General features: G+C 44.3%; 1 protein-coding gene across 2 annotated transcripts in view; it reads left to right on the top strand.

Moving 5' to 3' along the window:
- CMAS (cytidine monophosphate N-acetylneuraminic acid synthetase) overlaps positions 1–24512 on the top strand; it is a 56230-nt gene that overhangs the window by 12597 nt on the left and 19121 nt on the right. For both annotated transcript variants that reach the window (XM_068277945.1, XM_068277944.1), the window contains exons 2-4: positions 7603–7745; positions 21104–21259; positions 22889–23019. In XM_068277945.1, the coding sequence (XP_068134046.1) occupies positions 7603–7745; positions 21104–21259; positions 22889–23019 (430 nt within the window). The remainder of the gene's footprint in view (positions 1–7602; positions 7746–21103; positions 21260–22888; positions 23020–24512) is intronic.

Raw genomic sequence — 24512 nt, 5'->3', positions numbered from 1 at the left:
AACAGTTTAAAATTGACAAAAAAGTGAGGTAGCTTACCTCAATGACGACAAATCTTTGTAATAAACAAAAGATTTATTATAGCACAGGCAACGTGTTTCGCGGGTCCAAGCCCGCTTCCTCAGGCCAATACAAGTGCCAAGCTAAATGGAATATTTAGCCAAGGGAGCCTCTCATATTTAGCCAAGAGAGGCTCCCTTGGCTAAATATTCCATTTAGCTTGGCACTTGTATTGGCCTGAGGAAGCGGGCTTGGACCCGCGAAACGCGTTGCCTGTGCTATAATAAATCTTTTGTTTATTACAAAGATTTGTCGTCATTGAGGTAAGCTACCTTACTTTTTTGTCAATTTTAAACTGTTTTTAGATGCTTTTATCTACGATTAGGGCGCCTCTTTACAATTGTCTAGTGCATCTTGTACCCCCATACGTGTCCCGTTTGAGGGGTGGAGACAGACCACGCGTGGTGTACACCACGGTGGACACCTGTCCCCCTTTTTTTTACCCTAGGAGTGCGACCGCATCCAGGTCCTCGGTGACCTCCCCGAGTGGAGTCGGGTTTATTGTCTCCACCTGCTTCCTGCGGTCGGTTGCCCCTCTGCAACCTACCTTTGTGAGTAGATCTTTACTTACTACAATTACCCGATTTTATTGACGTACTGCACCATTGGGCTCCCCGTTTTGTTCCCTGTGTCTTTTTTCAGAAGGTGTCCTGACACCCACTACCCACTTCCTCCTACATATGCTTAACACTAACTCCTCGTACCTACGCTTTTAACACTAACTCCCACTACCTACGTCCAACACTAACTCAACTGCCTATGCCTAACAGTAACTGCCCTATCTTCGCCTAACACTAACTTCCTGTAACAGCCACCCACCAGTCCCGTATTACTAGGCCACAGTTGCCATGCAGGTCCCGTGCACTAGAGACTCTTGCGGCAAATCCACTGTGTGCACAGTAAACAGTTAAGAGTGGTTGATGGTGCCCATACATGAACAATCTCGATTATCTGTGCAATCACAAAGGGAAAATGTTCGAATTTGCGTAATTCGGTTGATATGATCGAATTTGCACAAGTTGGTCAAATCGAGGTACTTGCCACCATCATCCGAGATTGTAACGGGACGAAGGAATCCCAACACTATCATAATATGGCAGCCAGCCCTATCACAGCCAGTCTTTTGGTACCCCTATGGTCAATGAGAACTTACACTGCATATTTACATTCAGCATATTATTTCTGAATCATTTTATACGAAGTATGACGGGGTAGCCATTCAGGGTACCCGGAAATGTTTATTCCTTCTACTGGGAATCTCGGATCTGCACGGAATTTCCCCGAGCATGTGTTAGAAGAAACATAACGAGGCCGGAAGAGTTGGTTCATTCAGTATCTTCCTAAACCATGAAATATTGTAAAATTGTGCCCATTATTAAATATAGATTTAGACTTTGCTGAAAGAGGTTGTTTGCTCTCTTGTGAGTACCCAGATAGGCTGATAATGATCAGCCCTGTGTTCTTTGAAATCAGGACACAGAGGCTATGTTTCGAACCTCCTCCTCGGTTGGTTCCACTCTAATGCTGGGGATACACGGTACGTTTCTGTACCGTGTATCGAGCAGCTGATCCGGCCAGCTGATAATATTCAGCTGGCCCGATCATGCCACTCGAGCCGCGCCCGCTCGATCACCCGGCGGCGGACAATGGCAGGGAATCGAGCAGCTGATAAGGAGCGCCGGCGGGGACGAGCGGTAATCGATCCGCAGGGACGCGGCTGGGGTCGATTCGGCGGCTAATCGGCCGCCGGATCGACCCGTGTATTCAAAGCATAAGATGTGGTTTATGAGGTTCTGTCAAACTCATATCTGAACGGATGGGGCTATAAATCTTCTAGGGGTCTGGTGGGAGCTAGGAGAAAGCTTTCACACCTGGGTGGAAGGTTCTGTAATTAAAGCAGTAGGATTAGCCATACTATGCCAGGGAAAAAAACACATATATAAGTAGATAAATACTTGATCTACTTACATAACACATGTATTGTACTGTCCACATTTTGATTTCAGTGAATTTTATATAGTAAATGAAGATAATTCTGTTCCTGGTGGGAACCATGTCTTTTGCCCACAGTTTGAGGCTAAATACTGATGTAATTTCTACCCTTAACTTTTTTTTTTTTCTTTTCTCCTCCAATCGCTGAGTCACCTCAGCCTTGGTTGTAAACAAAAGTGAAATGGTACAATGTAGAATAGAAAACACTTGGCACTCAAACCCAGTGCATGTGCATGAGGGGCGGGCTCTGCAATTGCTTATTGTTCAATAGATACTTCCCCTCTTGTTTTCAGTCACTTAAACAAATGGCATATGACTGGAACTCTGGACGTGCACCGGTTTCAAAATCTGTGAATAACAGTCCATCAATATACATACAAAAAGGCAGACCGGGCATCAGTCCCTTTGAGTTACTTTATTACAGCATCTTGCCAAAAAGAGTGTTGCAGTAATACATTCGTATATGGTCACAAACGGATGGATCAAACCTGCATTGTTGAGGATGTTTGGGGAGTGCGGGGTGCGGGTGACCAGGGGTGAGTGGACTGCACTACAGCCGTTTCGCGCCCGACTGGCGCTTGTACACGTGTTTGCGTCCTTGGAAATGGCGGTGCCGGGCAGCTTTCCGGAATATGTCCGTAAGCCACGCCCCCGGCGCACGCCATTGGTCCAATTGGAGTGTCAGGGGGGTGAGGGGTGAAGGGGCGGGGACTCGCCATGACGGCGAGAAGCTAGTAAGTGTCCGGATGAGCCAGCAAAGAAAACAGGCTGCTGGCATTGTCTTAAAGGGACTGTGCATAATAAAACTATTACGTGTGTATGTAAACATTGAAACTTCAAACTTGTGTACATAGACCCACCCTGGATTAAAACAAAAGGTAAACTAATTTGGACATGTGTGTAAAGATTCAGTGGCAAATCAGTTAAAGTGCATAAGACAGTGCATCCTTACATAAGGGCAAACCTATATTGGCATTGCTGCTGTGGAGTGCTTAATAAATCCTCCACATTACCTCAAACTGCGTTTAGCATTACAAACACATATGTTACATAGCTATCCCATTCTTTATTACCCCCCCAAAAAAACCCATAAAAAACCTTCCCTAAAAAAGAGGCCGGGGATGCGACTGTTTTTCCCAAGAGACGAATTAAAAAGGTATATTTACCTTATAATTGGATAAATAGCAACCATTACTTTATTTACACAAGGAGGGGGCCAGAGCAATATCTGTCGGCTCAACATTGCCTGTGGATGGCTATATACTGTGGTCCACCTACGGACATTCTAACATCAATTAGAGGTGTACGGAAACCAAATAGATGAGGATAAGGATAAAGTGGGGGAGGGAAACGAGGTGGAGACAATACCCCAATAGAGAAAAGTCATAAAGTCCAAAGGTGAGGGCCCGTGGAAAGGGTTTCCCCACCCATCAAGGAAAAAGAGAAGAGGCACCACTACAGAGGATCCCAGAGGGGGAGAGGGGCTGGCGGGCGAACCTCAAGACACGGACCGCTTCCCATTTTGAGTGACAGTGACCATGTAGGGGACCCCCTTACAGGATGCATCCCAAATGGTCAAAAACAGGGGGGGGGGGGGAGAGGGGAGGTGAAAGAAAAGGGGTTAGGGTGCGGGATGTGCCCCCAGTTTGTACGGCTGGAGAGCTGCGTCCGGCTGCTACCCATTGCCTGTTGTGCCACCTGTCTAACTTCGTGGCACCCTGATATGGGTATTCAGGGCTGTTTTAATTTCAAAATCCCTCTCCTCCCCCATTTGTCATCTCAGCAATGGTAGCCGACTATTGTCAGACAAGAGGTGTGTATTACACTATTTTTCTCATAAGCGGTCCATTAGAGGGACGCCCATCAGTCCAATCTGTCCCTTAAAGTTGGAAAATGGCAAGAAAAGTTGATGCATACGCCCGTGTGAATGGACCGTAAGTCCTCCAAAGAAATTGGAGAGGCAACTTAAACTTCTAGATATTGTTCCGGGTTTTTAGACAAAAGATGTGTCCCTAGGAGGGGGGTCCCAGGAGATTAAGGGTCAAGGAAGCAGGACAACTCCAATCTGTCATTTAGGCCCAGTGGTCCCATTGCCTCTGTGCGTAAAATAACCCTTGACTCTCGTCTGGTTAATTCCTGGTCTCGATCACCCCCTCTTCGGGACGGAACTACATGTAAAAGACCGGCGAATTTAAGGCATTCTGCTCTGCCCCCATGGGCCTCTCTAACATGTTTGATGAGTCGGGGACAGCCTTTCCCCGATTTTATTGATTTAAAATGTTCCCCCACCCTCTCCTTTAAGGGGCGAGTGGTTTTGCCCACATAAAAGAACTGACATGGGCAAAATACAGCATAGGTGACAAAACCTGTCTGGCATGTGATGAAAGCTCTTACCTCTCATTGGATCCCACCCAGACGGTAATTTGTGCCCTCCCACATGTGTCGACAATATTTACAGTTTCCACATCTGTGGTTGCCCTTAGGGCGTCTAATGGTTAGCCAGTTTTGAGTCTGTGGTGAGTGGAACTTGAACCCAAACCATAAAGAGAAATTGGGCAATAATCACTCGGGATCCCACTCTGCAAAAGGTGTTCCCGGATCCACCCCGGGTAGCCTTCAGGAAAGCCCCAACTTTAGGGGACACCCTGACCAGAAGTGAGTTCCACTCACCACAGACTCAAAACTGGCTAACCATTAGACGCCCTAAGGGCAACCACAGATGTGGAAACTGTAAATATTGTCGACACATGTGGGAGGGCACAAATTACCGTCTGGGTGGGATCCAATGGGAGGTAAGAGCTTTCATCACATGCCAGACAGGTTTTGTCACCTATGCTGTATTTTGCCCATGTCAGTTCTTTTATGTGGGCAAAACCACTCGCCCCTTAAAGGAGAGGGTGGGGGAACATTTTAAATCAATAAAATCGGGGAAAGGCTGTCCCCGACTCATCAAACATGTTAGAGAGGCCCATGGGGGCAGAGCAGAATGCCTTAAATTCGCCGGTCTTTTACATGTAGTTCCGTCCCGAAGAGGGGGTGATCGAGACCAGGAATTAACCAGACGAGAGTCAAGGGTTATTTTACGCACAGAGGCAATGGGACCACTGGGCCTAAATGACAGATTGGAGTTGTCCTGCTTCCTTGACCCTTAATCTCCTGGGACCCCCCTCCTAGGGACACATCTTTTGTCTAAAAACCCGGAACAATATCTAGAAGTTTAAGTTGCCTCTCCAATTTCTTTGGAGGACTTACGGTCCATTCACACGGGCGTATGCATCAACTTTTCTTGCCATTTTCCAACTTTAAGGGACAGATTGGACTGATGGGCGTCCCTCTAATGGACCGCTTATGAGAAAAATAGTGTAATACACACCTCTTGTCTGACAATAGTCGGCTACCATTGCTGAGATGACAAATGGGGGAGGAGAGGGATTTTGAAATTAAAACAGCCCTGAATACCCATATCAGGGTGCCACGAAGTTAGACAGGTGGCACAACAGGCAATGGGTAGCAGCCGGACGCAGCTCTCCAGCCGTACAAACTGGGGGCACATCCCGCACCCTAACCCCTTTTCTTTCACCTCCCCTCTCCCCCCCCCCCTGTTTTTGACCATTTGGGATGCATCCTGTAAGGGGGTCCCCTACATGGTCACTGTCACTCAAAATGGGAAGCGGTCCGTGTCTTGAGGTTCGCCCGCCAGCCCCTCTCCCCCTCTGGGATCCTCTGTAGTGGTGCCTCTTCTCTTTTTCCTTGATGGGTGGGGAAACCCTTTCCACGGGCCCTCACCTTTGGACTTTATGACTTTTCTCTATTGGGGTATTGTCTCCACCTCGTTTCCCTCCCCCACTTTATCCTTATCCTCATCTATTTGGTTTCCGTACACCTCTAATTGATGTTAGAATGTCCGTAGGTGGACCACAGTATATAGCCATCCACAGGCAATGTTGAGCCGACAGATATTGCTCTGGCCCCCTCCTTGTGTAAATAAAGTAATGGTTGCTATTTATCCAATTATAAGGTAAATATACCTTTTTAATTCGTCTCTTGGGAAAAACAGTCGCATCCCCGGCCTCTTTTTTTAGGGAAGCTTTTTTTATGGTTTTTTTTGGGGGGGTAATAAAGAATGGGATAGCTATGTAACATATGTGTTTGTAATGCTAAACGCAGTTTGAGGTAATGTGGAGGATTTATTAAGCACTCCACAGCAGCAATGCCAATATAGGTTTGCCCTTATGTAAGGATGCACTGTCTTATGCACTTTAACTGATTTGCCACTGAATCTTGACACACATGTCCAAATTAGTTTACCTTTTGTTTTAATCCAGGGTGGTTCTATGTACACAAGTTTGAAGTTTCAATGTTTACATACACACGTAATAGTTTTATTATGCACAGTCCCTTTAAGACAATGCCAGCAGCCTGTTTTCTTTGCTGGCTCATCCGGACACTTACTAGCTTCTCGCCGTCATGGCGAGTCCCCGCCCCTTCACCCCTCACCCCCCTGACACTCCAATTGGACCAATGGCGTGCGCCGGGGGCGTGGCTTACGGACATATTCCGGAAAGCCGCCCGGCACCGCCATTTCCAAGGACGCAAACACGTGAACAAGCGCCAGTCGGGCGCGAAACGGCTGTAGTGCAGTCCACTCACCCCTGGTCACCCGCACCCCGCACTCCCCAAACATCCTCAACAATGCAGGTTTGATCCATCCGTTTGTGACCATATACGAATGTATTACTGCAACACTCTTTTTGGCAAGATGCTGTAATAAAGTAACTCAAAGGGACTGATGCCCGGTCTGCCTTTTTGTATGTGTAAACAAAAGTGAGCAGAGCATCATGTTACAGCTAGACAGGGAAATTAAGGGAAGATGAGGAATATATTGAAGATAAAAAGAACCCCCAGCATGCAAATGAATGGCAATGGCTATTAAAGGGCCAGTGCTCCTAAGGTATGTGTTAACTCCAAACCATAACTGCAGAAAAAGTTTTGAATGCAGGATTAGCATCTTTATCACTTCATACACTCATACCAGTTGCTGTTGAAATTTGATTTTGATGGTGACAATCCCGCTTTAAAAAACTGTTGGTGATTGCTAGCAGAGCCAAGGAGGAAACAAGGTTGAATTAAAAATATAATTTTGGTATTTGCAATGGAATGTGTGCTTGTGACTCAAATTACGCATTTGTGGTTTTTCTCAGGAACCACATAGACGTCACACTCCCCCCTACCTACACCTAACACTAACACCCCCTACCTACGCCTAACATTAACTCTTCCCTACCTAACACTACCTCTCTCTACCTACAACTAACATAAAATAGCTGATATCTGGAGCCAGTGCTCAACCAAAGCCAAATAATAGCCAAACTCCAGTGCTGTTAGCTGGTTACTGAAGCCAATATCCGAATTACAGCTAGTAAGAGATTTCCCATCCTCTGGTATCTCTGTGTCAACCACGGTGATCTGCATAGCACACATAATTTTCTACTAGTGCAAATTTACATCACTACCTCCAGTGTTCCTTCATAATTTGTCTATCTGTGTTCCAGCGTCTGGGTTTCCACAGACAGCGATGAAATTGAGAAGGTGGCAAAGCATTATGGGGCCCAGGTTCATCGGAGGAGCCCAGAGGTGTCTCTGGATACAACTTCTTCACTGGAGACCATACAAGAGTTCCTGCACCATCACCCAGGTTAGCCATATGGAATGTTCCTCACCCGACCTATATCTGTACAACCGGCATCTACTTCCTGTCACCCCATGCTTGCCCGTTCTACAAGAGAACCTGTTATGTTGTGCTTACCATGACAATGGAGTTCCAGTGGAGGGGATCAAAGCATCTAAGCCAGGCAGCTGGTGATTTAGAAGGTTCGTAGTGGAGGCTACTGGCTGCGTTGGAGTCTTATCCTACAGTTTCAACTACAGATAATAGCAGAATAAAGCTACTTGAATGGGGAGTGGTCCAGAAGTATTCCTTTTTTGGAGAGAGAGAGAGAGAATGTATTATTAACCACTAAATACATCATGGTGAGAGTGTCGGTCCCGTCTCTACACTATCCAGTTAAATAAATAAACCAAGTACAATAGAGCATCCCAGTTTCTAGGTGGGACTGGTGTTTACTCGGGACGCAGTGATGGAGGGGGGAGCAACAGGTACACTGGGACTCAACTGCAGGGAGGAGGGCCTGGCTCCTCCCTCCATCTCCTTGAACCCCCCCACCTCCGTGCTCCCCCTCCATTGCAAAGATTTATGGCAGCAGTCAGAGTAAAAACTGACCTCTTCAGGGCTCCATGAGTTCACATACCACCGGCTGCTCTGTTCTATGTTGGGGCACCTATACCTGGCTAACCTATACCGGGGACGCTTATACCTGGCTAGCTGTACTGGGAGTACCTATACCTTGCCAACCTATACTGGACTGGGGCACTATACCTGGCTAGCCTATAGTGGCCCGCCTATACCTGGCTAACCTATATTGGAGACACTTATACCTGGCTAGCTGTACTGGGGGTACCTGTCTAACCTATAGTGGGGGACCTATAGCGGGCTAACCTATATTGGGGACACTCATACCTGGCTAGCTGTATGGGGGTACCTGTCTAACCTATAGCGGGCTAACCTATATTGGGGACACTCATACCTGGCTAGCTGTATGGGGGTACCTATACCTGGCCAACCTATACTGGGGCACTTATACTTGGCTAGCCTATAGTGCAGCCTATACCAGGAACACTTATACCTGGCTAGCCTATACTGGGGGCACCTATAAATGTCTAACCTATAGTGGGGCACCTATACCAGGATTTATTAATACGAAAAAAATATATCAAAACCGTAAACCAGAATAAAAATAAATTTGCAACCAAAACTAACTTAAAAAAACAACATAACCACACCCCCTCCCCCAGATCCCTTAACAGTAATAATAATTTAGTATTTATGTAGTGCCGACATCTTCCGCAGTGCTTAACAGAGTATATTGTCTGTGACAGAAGAAGAAAAGCGTCGGCACTACAGTATTTGCGCTGAATTTGAAAGGATATAGCATATAACACACACCTCTTCATCCACACTTCTGGTATTGATAGCGTGCTCTGGCTGATTAGGAGTTGCAATACAATAAAGGAGAGGAGAGGGAGACAATCGGCACTGCTTCTATTGCTATGTAATTCAGAGTGCGGTGGAACACATGTAAACAATCCAATACAGTGTATCTTCAAATTGTGGCATCAAAAATATTAATTCAACGTAAACATGCATGAACATACCATTGTCTGAGGTGGTGTGGTGGCGGTGGGTGCTGGGCACAGATAGCCTTACAGCCGTTTCATGCAAAATCTGCGGTTCTACGTTGAATGAATATTTTTGATGCCACAATTTGAAGATACACTGTATTGGATTGTTTACATGTGTTCCACCGCACTTTGGATTAAATAGCAATAGAAGCAGTGCCGATTGTCTCCCTCTCCTCTCCTTTACAGAGTATATTGTCTTGTCCCTCAGAGGAGCTCACAATCTAACCCCTACCATAGTCATATGTTTTAGTATGTATCATGTAGTGCATGTATCATAGATTAGGGCCAATTTTAGAGGGAAGCCAATTTAATTTATCTGTATGTTTTTGTGATGTGGGAGGAAACCAGAGTGCCAGCAGGAAACCCACGCAGACGCAGGGAGAACATGCAAACTCCTTGCAGATGTTGACCTGGGTTGGATTTGAACCGGGGACACAGCGCTGCAAGGCAAGAGTGCTATCCACTATGCCACTGTGCAGCCCTCAATCTCTGTATTCTTCCGTCTATAAATTCCATCCAGCCCATTTATTTAGAGCAAATGTTCTCCCACCTATCCAATTGTAAAGCAATCTGTTCCTCCGTAACTTTTATGAACACCTTTTTGACCCAATCACACAGAGGAGGATCTGGGCATCTCCAATTAACTGGAATCAACATTTTGGCTGCAATAAGCAACTGAGGCAACACAGACTTTTTATACCTACCCACTGACATGTAAGGACAGCACCTCTAATAGATCATTTTTAATTTGGTGAATAACTACCCTGTTAATATTCAAAAGAACTCCATCCCAAAAAGACTTTAACCGTGGGCACCCCCAAAATATATGTAATAGTGTAACCCATAACCCCTCCAACATTTATCATCAACCTCCGGATATATCAAAGCCAATTTAGCGGTAGTCCTATACCATTTAGCCAAAACCTTTAAAATTGGTTTCGTTTGCCTTAGAGCAGAGTTCCTCAACCCTGTCCTCAAGGCTCAGCAACAGTCCATGTTTTGCAGAAAACCACAAACATGCACAGGTGAGGTAATTGGTGTCTCAGCAGAGCTGATTAACTACTGATTTTCAACAAAACATGCACCATTGGTGGGCCTTGAGGACAGGGTTGGGAAACACAGCTAGAGCTCACTGAAGAAACATGAGATAAAATACTATTTATTTTTCCCCTTGCGAGGCACTAATTGGAGCTCCCAGATCCTCCTCCCACTTCTGAAAAATAACCAGGAAAATCATAATTTGAGTCATGGAGTAACAATTTGTAAAACAAAGAGATTTTATGACTAGGAGCTTAACACAAAACATTTTTCAAACCCAGAAAGGTCACCAATTGTTTTTATATTCTCAAGGGGCCCATACACTGGTTGATTTCAGTGATCGATCAATTCTATGAAATCGATTCTATCGATCGATTTGTGGCTGATTTCGATCTGCTACAAATCTATAAGTGTATGGCCATCTGCATTAAAAATGCTCCAACTGCCTGTATCTCCAAAAATCAAACGAGAACTGATCATTTTCTTCACGTAATACAAATAAACTTTTAAAAAATCTACCATCCAATACATGGTTACTGTGGACATTTATACCTGGCTAACCTACAGGGAGTGCAGAATTATTAGGCAAGTTGTATTTTTGAGGAATAATTTTATTATTGAACAACAACCATGTTCTCAATGAACCCAAAAAACTCATTAATATCAAAGCTGAATATTTTTGAAAGTAGTTTTTAGTTTGTTTTTAGTTTTAGCTATTTTAGGGGGATATCTGAGTGCAGGTGACTATTACTGTGCATAATTATTAGGCAACTTAACAAAAAACAAATCTGTACCCATTTCAATTATTTATTTTTACCAGTGAAAGTAATATAACATCTCAACATTCACAAATATACATTTCTGACATTCAAAAACAAATCAGAGATCAATATAGCCACCTTTCTTTGCAAGGACACTCAAAAGCCTGCCATCCATGGATTCTGTCAGTGTTCACCATCAACATTGCTTGCAGCAGCAACCACAGCCTCCCAGACACTGTTCATAGACGTGTACTGTTTTCCCTCCTTGTAAATCTCACATTTTATGATGGACCACAGGTTCTCAATGGGGTTCAGATCTGGTGAACAAGGAGGCCATGTCATTAGTTTTTCTTCTTTTATACCCTTTCTTGCCAGCCACACTGTGGAGTACTTGGACGCGTGTGATGGAGCATTGTCCTGCATGAAAATCATGTTTTTCTTGAAGGATGCAGACTTCTTCCTGTACCACTGCTTGAAGAAGGTGTCTTCCAGAAACTGGCAGTAGGACTGGGAGTTGAGCTTGACTCCATCCTCAACCCGAAAAGGCCCCACAAGCTCATCTTTGATGATACCAGCCCAAACCAGTACTCCACCTCCACCTTGCTATCCATCTGGCCCATCAATACTCACTCTCATTTCATCAGTCCATAAAACCTTAGAAAAATCTGGAGATATTTCTTGGCCCAGTCTTGACGTTTCAGCTTGTGTGTCTTGTTCAGTGGTGGTCGTCTTTCAGCCTTTCTTATCTTGGCCATGTCTCTGAGTATTGCACACCTTGTGCTTTTGGGCACTCCAGTGATGTTGCAGCTCTGAAATATGGCCAAACTGGTGGCAAGTGGCATCTTGGCAGCTGCACGCTTGACTTTTCTCAGTTCATGTGCAGTTATATTGCGCCTTGGTTTTTCCACACGCTTCTTGCGACCCTGTTGACTATTTTGAATGAAACGCTTGATTGTTCGATGATCACGCTTCAGAAGCTTTGCAATTTTAAGAGTGCTGCATCCCTCTGCAAGATATCTCACTATTTTTGACTTTTCTGAGCCTGTCAAGTCCTTCTTTTGACCCATTTTGCCAAAGGAAAGGAAGTTGCCTAATAATTATGCACACCTGATATAGGGTGTTGATGTCATTAGACCACACCCCTTCTCATTACAGAGATGCACATCACCTAATATGCTTAATTGGTTGTAGGCTTTCGAGCCTATGCCGCTTGGAGTAAGACAACATGCATAAAGAGGATGATGTGGTCAAAATACTAATTTGCCTAATAATTCTGCACTCCCTGTACCTGGCTAACCTTTACTTGGGCACCTATACCTGGCTAACCTATAGGGGAGCAAACTATACCTGGTTAACCTATACTGGGGCACCTTTACCTAGCTAACCTATACTGGGGCACCTATACCTGACTACCTATATGGGGGCCTAAATACTGAATCTCAAATAACGTTCTTGAGCCCACAGGGTAGTGGCAAGTTTTACACCCTCGCCTTGGGAGCAATTAAGCCTAGAAACTGCCCTGCAATACAGTTCTGTTTTATTACAGTAAAAACCCTGTTATGCAGAACTCTGTTAACCAGAAGTCTCAAACAACCAGAAACAAAAGCCCTGGCCTTGCAGGATGCAAAATCTACTTTTACATTAAGTTACATCTGTCCTTAGTCTTAAATTTAGTTTAATTATTGTACTGTATTTCAACATTAATACAGGTAGTTCCCGACTTAGGAATGCCCAACTTACAAACGACCCGTCGATACGAACGGCATGGATTTTGTGTTTCCATGGGAACAAGTCAAACATTTTTTTTTTTAAATTGGACTTGTAGTTTTTGAGAAAATCGATTTAAAAAATTCAAAGAAAAAAATGGCTGTTAAACTTGTATAAGCAGGTACAGAGGGCAGTTGTGACACAGAGGGGGACACTGGGGGCACAGAGGAGGTACAAGGGACAGAGATGGCACAATGATCTGACTTAAGAACAGTTTCAGGTTAAGAACAAACCTACAGTCCGTATCTCGTTCATTAACCGGGGACTACCTGTACATAGTTTATGGTAGGTATGCAGTGTGGGGTATACTAATGCTTTTTAGCTAGGCCTATTTCTAACATTGAGTCCAAAGCAACCAGAGGGTGCCACTGAATCCTGGGAGAGCTCCACTGAATCCTGGAAGAGCGCCACTGAATCCTGGGAGACCAGCACCATGGGAGAGTGGCACTGACTCATGGGAGAATGGTGCTGATTCATGGGACAGCGGCACTGAATCATGGGAGACCAGCATCACGGGAGAGCGGCACTGAATCATGGGAGAGCAGCACCAAATCGTGGGAAAGTGGCACTGAATCATGGGAGAGTGGCAAGCGGCACTGACTCATGGGAGAGCGCCACGGAATCATGGGAGCGCCACTAAATTATGGTTGAGCAGCAGGCTCTGTGAGGCAATGATGGAAATTGCTGTCAGTCTTTCTGATATATCTGATACTGAAAGATTCCGCATGTACTGGGGAGGAGGAGCCCAGTAGTCAGAATCTGTTTGGTAAACCTGTTTATAAATGGCAGCATGATATGACAGTCATCTAGGTTCTTTCATTTAGAGGAAACCAGAAATATGGAGGCTGCTATTGCTGTCTCCCTTCTGACAATCCTACCTGTCAATCCTCTGCCTCTAATTACACACGGTTACACATACTTGGGCGTGCTACGCACTGAAATATTGACATGATTGTTAATGATAGTTCCTGACCTTGTTCGCTCTCTGAGATCTATTCACTTATTCATCAGCATGTCACTGGATGAGTCTGTAACCTGAAATGAGAGGAAGCCATTCACTTTCTTATAAAAACGCTGCTCTCTCTGCTGTGTATAGTAGTACACGTTCGTTCTGACCTCAAATTACTTATAATTATTATTATTATTAATAATTTATTTTTAATATTTATTTAGCGCCAACATCTTCCGCAGCGCTATACAGAGTCTTGTCACTAACTGTCCCTCAGAGGGGCTCACAATCCAGTACCTACCATAGTCATATATCTATGTATGTATCATGTAGTGTATGTATCGTAGTCTAGGGTCAATTTTAGGGGGAAGCCAATTAACTTACAGTGGGTTGCAAAAGTATTCGGCCCCCTTGAAGTTTTCCACATTTTGTCATATTACTGCCACAAACATGCATCAATTTTATTGGAATTCCACATGAAAGACCAATACAAAGTGGTGTACACATGAGAAGTGGAACGAAAATCATACATGATTCCAAACATTTTTTTTACAAATAACTGCAAAGTGATGTGTGCATAATTATTCAGCCCCCTTTGATCTGAGTGCAGTCAGTTGCCTATAGACATTGCCTGATGAGTGCTAATGACTAAATAGAGTGCACCTGTGTGTAATCTAATGTCAGTACAAATACAGCTGCTCTGTGAGGGCCTCAGAGGTTGTCTAAGAGAATATTGGGAGCAACAACACCGTGAAGTCCAAAGAACACACAAGATGGGTCAGGGGTCAAGTTATTGAGAAATTTAAAGCAGGCTTAGGCTACAAAAAGATTTCCAAAGCCTTGAACATCCCACGGAGCACTGTTCAAGCGATCATTCAGAAATGGAAGGAGTATGGCACAAGTGTAAACCTACCAAGACAAGGCCATGCACCTAAACTCACAGGCCGAACAAGGAGAGCACTGATCAGAAATGCAGTCAAGAGGCCCATGGTGACTCTGGACGAGCTGTAGAGATCTACAGCTCAGGTGGGAGACTCTCTGTCCATAGGACAACTATTAGTCATGCACTGTACAACGTTGGCCTTTATGGAAGAGTGGCAAGAAGAAAGGCATTGTTAACAGAAAGCATAAGAAGTCCCGTTTGCAGTTTGCCACAAGCCATGTGGGGGACACAGCAACCATGTGGAAGAAGGTGCTCTGGTCAGATGAGACCAAAATGGAACTTTTTGGCCAAAATGCAAAACGCTACGTGTGGCTGAAAACTAACACTGCACATCACTCTGAACACACCATCCCCACTGTCAAATATGGTGGTAGCAGCATCATGCTCGGGGGGTGCATCTCTTCAGCAGGGACAGGGAAGCTGGTCAGAGTTGATGGGAAGATGGATGGAGCCAAATGCAGGGCAATCTTGGAAGAAAACCTCTTGGAGTCTGCAAAAGACTTGTGACTGGGGCGGAGGTTCACCTTCCAGCAGGACAATGACCCTAAACATAAAGACAGGGCAACAATGGAATGGTTTAAAACAAAACATATCTATGTGTTAGAATGGCCCAGTCAAAGTCCAGATCTAAATCCAATCGAGAATCTGTGGCAAGATCTGAAAACTGCTGTTCAAAAACGCTGTCCATCCAATCTGACTGAGCTGAAGCTGTTTTGCAAAGAAGAATGGGCAAGGATTTCAGTCTCTAGATGTGCAAAGCTGGTAGAGACATACCCTAAAAGACTGGCAGCTGTAATTGCAGCAAAAGGTGGTTCTACAAAGTATTGACTCAGGGGGCCGAATAATTACGCACACCCCACCTTGCAGTTATTTATTTGTAAAAAAATGTTTGGAATGATGTATGATTTTCGATCCACTACTCACATGTACACCATTTTGTGTTGGTCTTTCACGTGGAATTCCAATAAAATTGATGCATGTTTGTGGCAGTAATGTGACAAAATGTGGAAAACTTCAAGGGAGCCGAATACAATTGCAACCCACTGTATCTGGCTGTTTTTGAAATATGGGAAGAAACCGGTGTGCAAGAGCACTAACCACTGTGCCACCGTGCTGCCTACAAGCCTGAACAGCGCAGGTCTCCTGCGCGCTATGTGCAGTAACTCCGATCAGGAACTATAAGCTACGAGTGCGGGGAGGACGGGAAGAGAGGAGGAAGATCCGACACTTCCTTTCCACCCAATCGACTTTCTGCTCAGTCAAGTATTACGGCTGAGCAGAACGGAGGACATGGGGCGCTAGAGGGGGAGGAGGGTGCTGTGACATATGGAAGTTATGCGCGAGGACATCTTGTGGCCAAAAAGTAAAATTACAATCAACATTTTTTTTTTTCCTAAATAAAAAGACCTATTTTTTTTTTACTTTTTTAATTAACCCCTTGCCTTCCACACTCCCCAATAGTTGCCCAAAAATGTTTTAAGAAAAAAAATTACAATAGGGTGGGGAGGGGGGGAACATAAATACATTTACCTTAGGGACTGAACTTTTTTTTAACATGTATGTCAAGAGGGTATATTGCTGTTAATTTATAAATATTGTGCTTTTAATTAGTGATGGACGCAAAACTGAAAACGTGCACCTTTATTTCCAAATGAAATATTGGCGCCATACATTGTACTAGGGGAAAAAATGTAAACTTTGCAGTAACCGGGACAAATGGGCAAATAAAATGTGTGGGTTTTAATTACGGTAGCATGTATTATTTTAAAACTACAATGGGTGAAAACTGAGAAATAATGAACTTAAACAAAAAAAAATTCTTCTTTTTCCTGTTAAAATACGTTTAGAATATTATAGTTCTTAGCAAAATATACCCCCCAAGGAAAGCCTAATTGGTGGCAAAAAAAACCCAAGATATTGATTGTTTCGTTGTGATAAGCAGGGCTGTGGAGTCGGTCCAAAAATCCACCGACTCCGACTCCTCAGTTTAGGATTCCTCGACTCCGACTCCTCTAATTTGCATATTACAATTTTGTTGATTAACAGTATGTAACGTGGAATTCGTCTCTTAACTGCCAACGATTAGGAATTTTACAAGACAACTGAAGTGAGAAGGATATGTAGACTGCCATATTTATTCACTTTAGACTAAAACTAGTCCTTGGTAAGAGTACTTGTAAAAGGTACAGACCGGAACAAAAAACATCTATCAGGCCCTAGGCAATGTAACTGTGGGTATATGTAAGAATGATGTGCAGGTACTCTGCAGGGGAATAAGGAGATTCTTCCTCTATTACACATTCTTCATGCACAATCTGAACCAGGATTATGGGTGATAGACAACACCTCTGTGTTCAATGTGCACAACATTCTCAGTGGATTCGCTGCAGCTCTGTAGGGAGTGCATATGTAGAGTATAGTACTAATGTGTAACAAAGTAAACCTGAGACAGATGAAATTAAAGTTTTATACATACCTGGGGCTTCCTCCAGCCCCCTTCAGGCTAATCAGTCCCTCGCTGTCCACCTCCGCCACCTGGATCTTCTGCTATGAGTCCAGGTACTTGAGCCAGTCGGGCGTAGTCCGCATGCACACACTCCGCCGCCGGGAGCGTACTACTCCTGCGCAGCACTGTTGCGCAGGTGCAGAATGTTCCTGGCTGTGGAAGCGGCACGCGGCCAGACTGCGCTGACTGGCTGAATTGCCAGGACTCATAGCAGAAGATCCGGGTGGTGGAGGACAGCGAGGGACTGATTAGCCTGAAGGGGGCTGGAGGAAGCCCCAGGTATGTATAAAACTTTTCTTTTCATCTGTCTCAGGTACCCTTTAATTTGTAGTCACCAAACCAAATTTTAACAACATATCAAATTATTTGATTTCATGAGCAAATTTACATTTGCATAAACTAGCATCAGTGCAGAATGATTTCCATCTCATTGACCATCTCTATTAGTGACACGGCTACACATCAGGCTTTATACTTACAGCATAGATGTTATTTTGTATATATAAGAGATTCCTGTGTACACATATATACAATCACAATCGGATGTGTATATCTGACTTTAAAAATACGGGGACTGCTTTATTGAAGCAGCACAAGTAACTAATTTTGATTGGTTTATTTGATTTTTGTGGACTGAACACAGCTATTACTGTATATATACATTATTTTTAATGACTATTATCTGAGAAATAGAACATTTTATCATATTTTCTATTTTAATTAGTTACAAATTCATTAGGAGTCGGAGTTGGTGCATTTTTTCCCAACTCTGACTCCAGGCACCCAAAATTGCTCCGACTCCACAGCCCTGGTGATAAGTAGTAATAAAGTGATAGCCGCATGAATGGAAGGGGGTGAAAATTGCTCTGGTTTTTTAAAGCGAACCCAGGTGGATCTTCGGGGGGGGGGGGGGGGACAGATGGAGACACAGAGGCATGTTCTCTGCCTCATGACATGCCTCTGTGTCCCCACACTGCCGCGCTATAGTCCCCCGAGATCAACGACAATATTTGTTGCTATTTCAGAGGTAAAGAGGGATTTCCTGTTCAAAACGCCCACCAGGGGCATTCCTGCAGGGTTTCCAGAGTTGCCATTGGGCAGCTCTCTCTCCCTGGCCGCACCCCCTGCCGCTTGCCCGCCTCCCTGCATGCTGTAAGAGACACACAGTTTCTCCTATAGTGTCATGACCTATAGGTCACGAAAGTGCGGCCCACAGGAGCGGCACCGGATCAGGTAGCCTACTTGGAAATCGCAATTCAAAGTGCTTTTTCAAGCACTTTGCGATTTCCCTATACTTTTTTATTGAATCGCAAACACTCAGAAAATGGTGCAGGAGCCGTGTTTGCGATTGGATAGAAAGCACATCGCTCATGTGAGAACACTCACATATGCTAACATTGCACAAGCGCTTTTAAAGGCAATTTTTAAAATTGCCAGTGCTAAATAAAAGGGCGAAATCGCTCTTATGGTGGCCATACATGGTACAATAAAAACGTTTGATTATCCCATTTATTCGATCTAAATAATCGAATGAAAGTTGAAAATATTTTTTTTTCCCGAACGATTATCCCGTTTTTTTTCGAGAAACATCAGATCGGACATGCTGGAAAAATCTTTATATTCGATCTACCGGAATAATCGAACTAAATTAACTAATCGAAAAAAAAAATGAAAAATTGTACCATGTATGGCTACCCTTTGTGTGAACAAATCCTAAAAGTGCATTTTCAGTCACAAAAAAGGAAACTATAGCTTTCAGTGTAATTAAGCTGGAATCAGCAGCCCAATATTACACAAAATTGTTTTCATTATGCTGGGATCACGCGTTACGTTTTTTTTTCTAAGAATCGTTCCGATAGATGCCTTCGATGATAAAATTCCGACATGTCCGATGTTCCGCTCGATTCTTTTCCGCTCGATTTCTCATAGAAGTGAATGGAAAAAAGATTAGAAAAATGAGTGGAAGATAAGAGAATTCAGCAGGAAATCGAATGGCTAATAGATCGCATGACGAATCGAACACAAAAAAGTAACGTGTAATCCCAGCATTAGACTACTATTGATTATCTAAAGGGTTTCACTGACATCTCATACACTATGCACTCTGAAATCAAACTACACCATGTATAGTTGCTGAAAGAGTAGGTCAGGCCCTCCCCTCCCTTACAAGGTCTTTTTTTTTCCTTATATGCACCCTTCTAGGAGAGGGCAGGCCTGAACTGGCTTTATCAACCTTTAGCTGGTCTGGAATGGCCATATAGATGGAGGAGGTGCTTAAGGACACTCCCACTGAGGTGACCTGAAGGAGTCCTGGAAACGGGTATGTTTAAAGGGGAACTTCAGCCTAAACAAGCATACTGTCATCAAGTTACATTAGTTATGTTAATTAGAATAGATAGGTAGTATAATCTCTTACCCACCCTGTTTTAAAAGAACAGGCAAATGTTTGTGATTCATGGGGGCTGCCATCTTTGTCATGGGGGCAGCCATCTTTTTGGTTGAAAGGAGGTGACAGGGAGCAGGAGACACAATTCCAACTGTCCTGTGTCCTGATTACCCCCCCCCCCCCCCCCCCAGCTGCTCACGCTAGGCTCCAAATGTCAAGATCAAAATGTAAAAAAAAAAAAAATTGCACCAAAACAGCAGAACGAGAACAACAACATCAGAAATCCCATCATGCTTTGCACAGCATCAGGGGAAAAAAGCCCGGGCAGTTTTCTTCTGTGCAGCTAAAAATGAGGCTTGTATAAGAGAAACAAAGTTCTGATGCTGTGAAACTGTTAAAGAAACACCAGGCCTTTTCAGTGCTGCTGAGTTGATTTTTAGTCCGGAGGTTCACTTTAAAGAGGAGCTGTCAGCCATACTATCTCAGGGGGGAAAAAAAAACACAAAACATATATAATTGGATAAAAACTTGGTCTTCTTACATAACATATGTATTGCACTGTTCACGTTTTTGATTTTAGTGATTTTTTTCTACAGTAAAAAAAGAGAAAATCCTTCTTAGCATTTCCCATTTTTAACTGTGGCTATTTTGAAGCCAATCCTGATGTCATTTTCTCCCTTACTCTCCTCTGCCTGATTTACCCGCACTATAGAAAGTGCATTGTCTCAGCAGGAGAAATATTGACCAATCAGAGAGGAACAAAGGTGTGGGAGGGGAAAACAGGAGGGAAAGAGGCTTCTGTACTTCCCCTCAGACTTAACTAATGCAGCCTGATTGGCTTGTACAGGAGCAAAAAAGGACAACCCAGCATGCCCTGCAACTTCCTTTTTGTGTACCAAATAAGAGTCAGGTAAACTGGGGAATGATCATTTATCAACAAGAAAAGTAATAGTGATTTTAACTTTTGGATTGCCTGGTTAGCATCCTTATTACTTATTTACCAGCTAAAAGTAAATAATTGATTTTATGCCCGATAGTAACACTTTAAATGGCCGCCATTTTTAGGTCTTCAAAGTGGGCATTATTTACTTGTATCGTTGTGGATTATTTACCTTGTGCCTGTGGAGAAGGAGCAGATGATCGTAAAACTTTGGCAGCCAGATATACACTTATAACAAAAGAATGAGATGCTGATGATGATCTATAAGACCTTTTTAAGGAGTATTAATGCATTTACTTAATTCAGCACCGTGCTTCTGCTCATCTGATACCATACTGTGTTTTCCTCTATGTGGACCCTTTTACGTTGCTGCAGGCTAATCTCTGCTGTTTATCTACTGCAGAACCGCAGTGTTTTCTTGCTGTACAAAACCTTGCTAACGCTGTGATGATTTTCCTCTGCAGAGGTAGATATTGTCGGGAATATCCAGGCTACGTCTCCCTGTCTCCACCCCAGTGACCTCATCAAGGTGGTGGACCTGATTCGTAATCAAGGCTATGAGTCTGTGTTTGCAGTAGTTAGACATCACATGTTCCGATGGAAGGAGGTGAAAAGACCAGGTGAGATTCAAGTTATCGTCCTAATGCTCAGTTTTCCATATATGGGGTAAAAAGTGATAATCCATCTTTTTAGGAAGGGTTTTCTACTGGTAAGAGGGGTGGAAGACATCCGTCTTTTGTAAGGACATTGCTGAAATCTATCTTCTCTACGAGGGGGGAGGTTAGAGTTAGGAGTGGAGAGATGGAGATTAGCGTTAGGAGTGGAAGGGGAGGAGTGGTTAGGAGTAGAGACGGGAGAGGGGTTGGTGTTAGGAGAGGGATGTTAGTGTTAGAAGTGGAGAGGGGTGAGGTTAGTGTTATTACAGGACAGGACAGGGGATGGTTGGTGTTAGGAATCTAAGAGGAGAGGCTAGTGTTAGGAGAGGTGGAGGTTAGTGTTGGAGTGGAGAGGGAGAGGTTAGTGTTAAGAAAGAGGGAGGTTGGTGTTGGAGTGGAGAGTGGGGAGGTTCCTGTCTGTGAACCTTGTTGCATTGTGTAAAATAACGTCTTTTTCCAACTGCCAAGCAAGCAATATCTCCCCCGTGCATAGAATTCTCAGTAACGAACATCCCATACAAATGCACCTTTGGCCCCAAAAAACCTCAGGAAGCCTCTGGATCCTGGAAAGGCTTCCCGTGTCCTCTTTGCCCCTACCACCGCTGCCCAGGAACCTCCTGAAGATTCGCACCATGCTCCTTTTTATGCGTCAGTGCGCCTGTGCTGCACGCATTTGAGTATGACCATGCCAGTAGCACAAAGTCGCTAGTGGACAAGTAGCTTTGGCCTACTGCGGAGGCGTGGCCATACTCGCAGAGGCGCAGTGCATAAAGAGGAGCACAATCGCGTTCAGAATCCCGACAAGCTCTTGTTTGATATGTTCTGTTGTGGTCTCCAGGAGGACGTGGCAAGCCTCTGTAGGATTCAGAGGCTTCCCTCTTCGTAAAGCGGATCCGAGATGAAAAACTACTTGTAGACTTTGGACATTGTTTTATCCAGGGCTACGGAGTCGGTACAAAAATCATCCGACTCCTCAGTTTATGAAACCACTGACTCTGACTTCAGGTACCCAAAATTACTCCGACTCCTTAGTCTAATTTTTACAAAGGCTATGGATTTGGTTCAGAAGTCTTCCGACTCTGACTCCTCAGTATATTGAAACCACTGACTCCTGGTTGCCAAAATTGTTCCGACTCCACAGCCCTGGTTTTATCCTCAGCAGCGGTCATTTGTTTAAACCCTTGCTGGCGCCGATAGTTTTTCCAGGTGATCTTTATGCACAGAGAAAGATACTGCTTACTTGGCAATTGGAAAAAGCTGTTATTTCCCACAATGGAACAAGGCTCTCAGACTGGAAACTGTCAGGACCTTGGTCATGACATCATACTGTGGAAGGGGTTTCACCACAATATCAGCCACACAGACCACCCCTGATGAGCTATTTGAGAATAGGTAAAGATTTATCATGGGAAAGGGGGTATTGGCTACTGATTAGAATGATGTTCAATCCTTTATCTTTTTGGAAAGTTGGCATTAAGCCTGCTGTTTCATTATTTGAAAAGCTAAGTGTCCATGTGGTGTAAGGGATGTATCTAAAGGTGTCTTGGTATTTGTAGGAGTTTGCCAGATAACTTAGTTGCTTTAATTGTGCAGGAGAGATAACCGTGGCAGAGAACTTTGACCCCCGGCATCGGCCTCGCCGTCAGGACTGGAATGGAGAGCTCTATGAGAATGGGTCCTTCTATTTTACCACCAGAGAGCTGATCAGCCGTGGGATGATACAGGTGAGAGGCTTCACATTGTGTCGGTGGGCGGTGGGTAATTTGTGAGGGTGTGGCTTTTCATTATGAGGGTGGGGGCTGATGAGTACAGGTGAATGTGGCTCTGCATTACATGGACGAAGAGGGGTGGGTACAGGTGGGTGTGGTTTTGTAATACATAGGTGAGAGAAGGGAAATACAGGTGGATGTGGCTTTGCAATACTTGGGGTAATTAACCACTTCGCATCCAGACCTTGTTTCCCCCTTATGGACCAGAGCAGTTTCGACGTTTTAGCTATGTCCCTATTTAATCAGCAATAACTTTATCCCTACTTATGACACCTAAACAATACATATACCTGTCACGGACGATTGCGGGGACGCAGGCGCGTCCTGGACGACCGTGAAGAAAAAGCAATCGCACTCGATTCCCTGCATCGATTGCGCTTCAAAACGGTACAATCCGGGTTGAGTGTGTAGGGGCAGCTGCAGTCTTTTCTCAGCAGAGAGAGAGCCCCAGCCTAAATGCTGGTTGGCCCTTTTGATATGCTAATGAGCCTGGGCCCAGAGAGTCCCTGGCTTCAAGCTGTGCTGATGGCCCATCCATCAGGTATAAGGTGACAAACACCATGACAGAACCAATTTAGAGTGAGGAAACTCAGACACTCCGACTCCTTTTCCCAGCAGGGAGCCGACATGTGGCTTGCTGCTGCCAACTTCAAAGAACCTTTGCCTGGGAATGACCTGGTATAAATCCCAGGGGTCTCTCATATTCCATAAACTGCTATATGTATCATATTTTCTGTGTTGCCAGGCTGGCAGACCCTCCAAACTAACAGAGCAGGTAGGGCCCTGCCTGGCGTTGGTTCTGAGAACATTTCAGAACCTTCTGAGGTAAAGACTGCCCGTTAGGCAGTTCAACAGTGCCCTAATGGTACCACAGGGGTCCCACCCCTCATGTTTGGTATCAGACTGCTGGGTACATCGAGGCAGACCTGAAAATATTAGTAAATCTGCCCTGACCTGTACGGTTCTGTGAGATAGAGCCCATATATGGTTAAGGCATGATTTCTGGTCTCCAGGACAAGGGCAGGACTCATCTCATGTTCTAAGGGGGTGTGTGGGCCCGCCCTCACTTCCTCCTACTGAATCAGGGGCATAAGAATGGCAGAGGAGCCAAACTCAGGGTCCTCCACACTGAAACATCTTGAACTCATGAGATGCCAGCTTGAGGATATGCTGGCATCCACCTGGTCTGAACTCTGGACTTTGAAACCAAGAACTTTATGATTCTTCCCACAATAAGGACATCTTTCCAGGAACTAAGTATTTTTTCTCCCTTCTTTTATTTTTCATACTGGCTATTACTGTCTTAATAATTGTGATTTTTAATAAATTGTCTGTATATATTAATTATTTATATTGCGTGAATAAACGACTTTCTCCAAGTCATTCACTTTCCGCTACCCTGCTTATCAGCACACACAGAACTGATCCCGGGTCTCTGAAGATACGCT

This window comes from Hyperolius riggenbachi, chromosome 3 (genome assembly GCF_040937935.1).
Source record: "Hyperolius riggenbachi isolate aHypRig1 chromosome 3, aHypRig1.pri, whole genome shotgun sequence".
In the NCBI taxonomy this organism is placed as follows: Eukaryota; Metazoa; Chordata; class Amphibia; order Anura; family Hyperoliidae; genus Hyperolius; species Hyperolius riggenbachi.
This window is presented reverse-complemented; position numbering and strand designations above follow the sequence as displayed.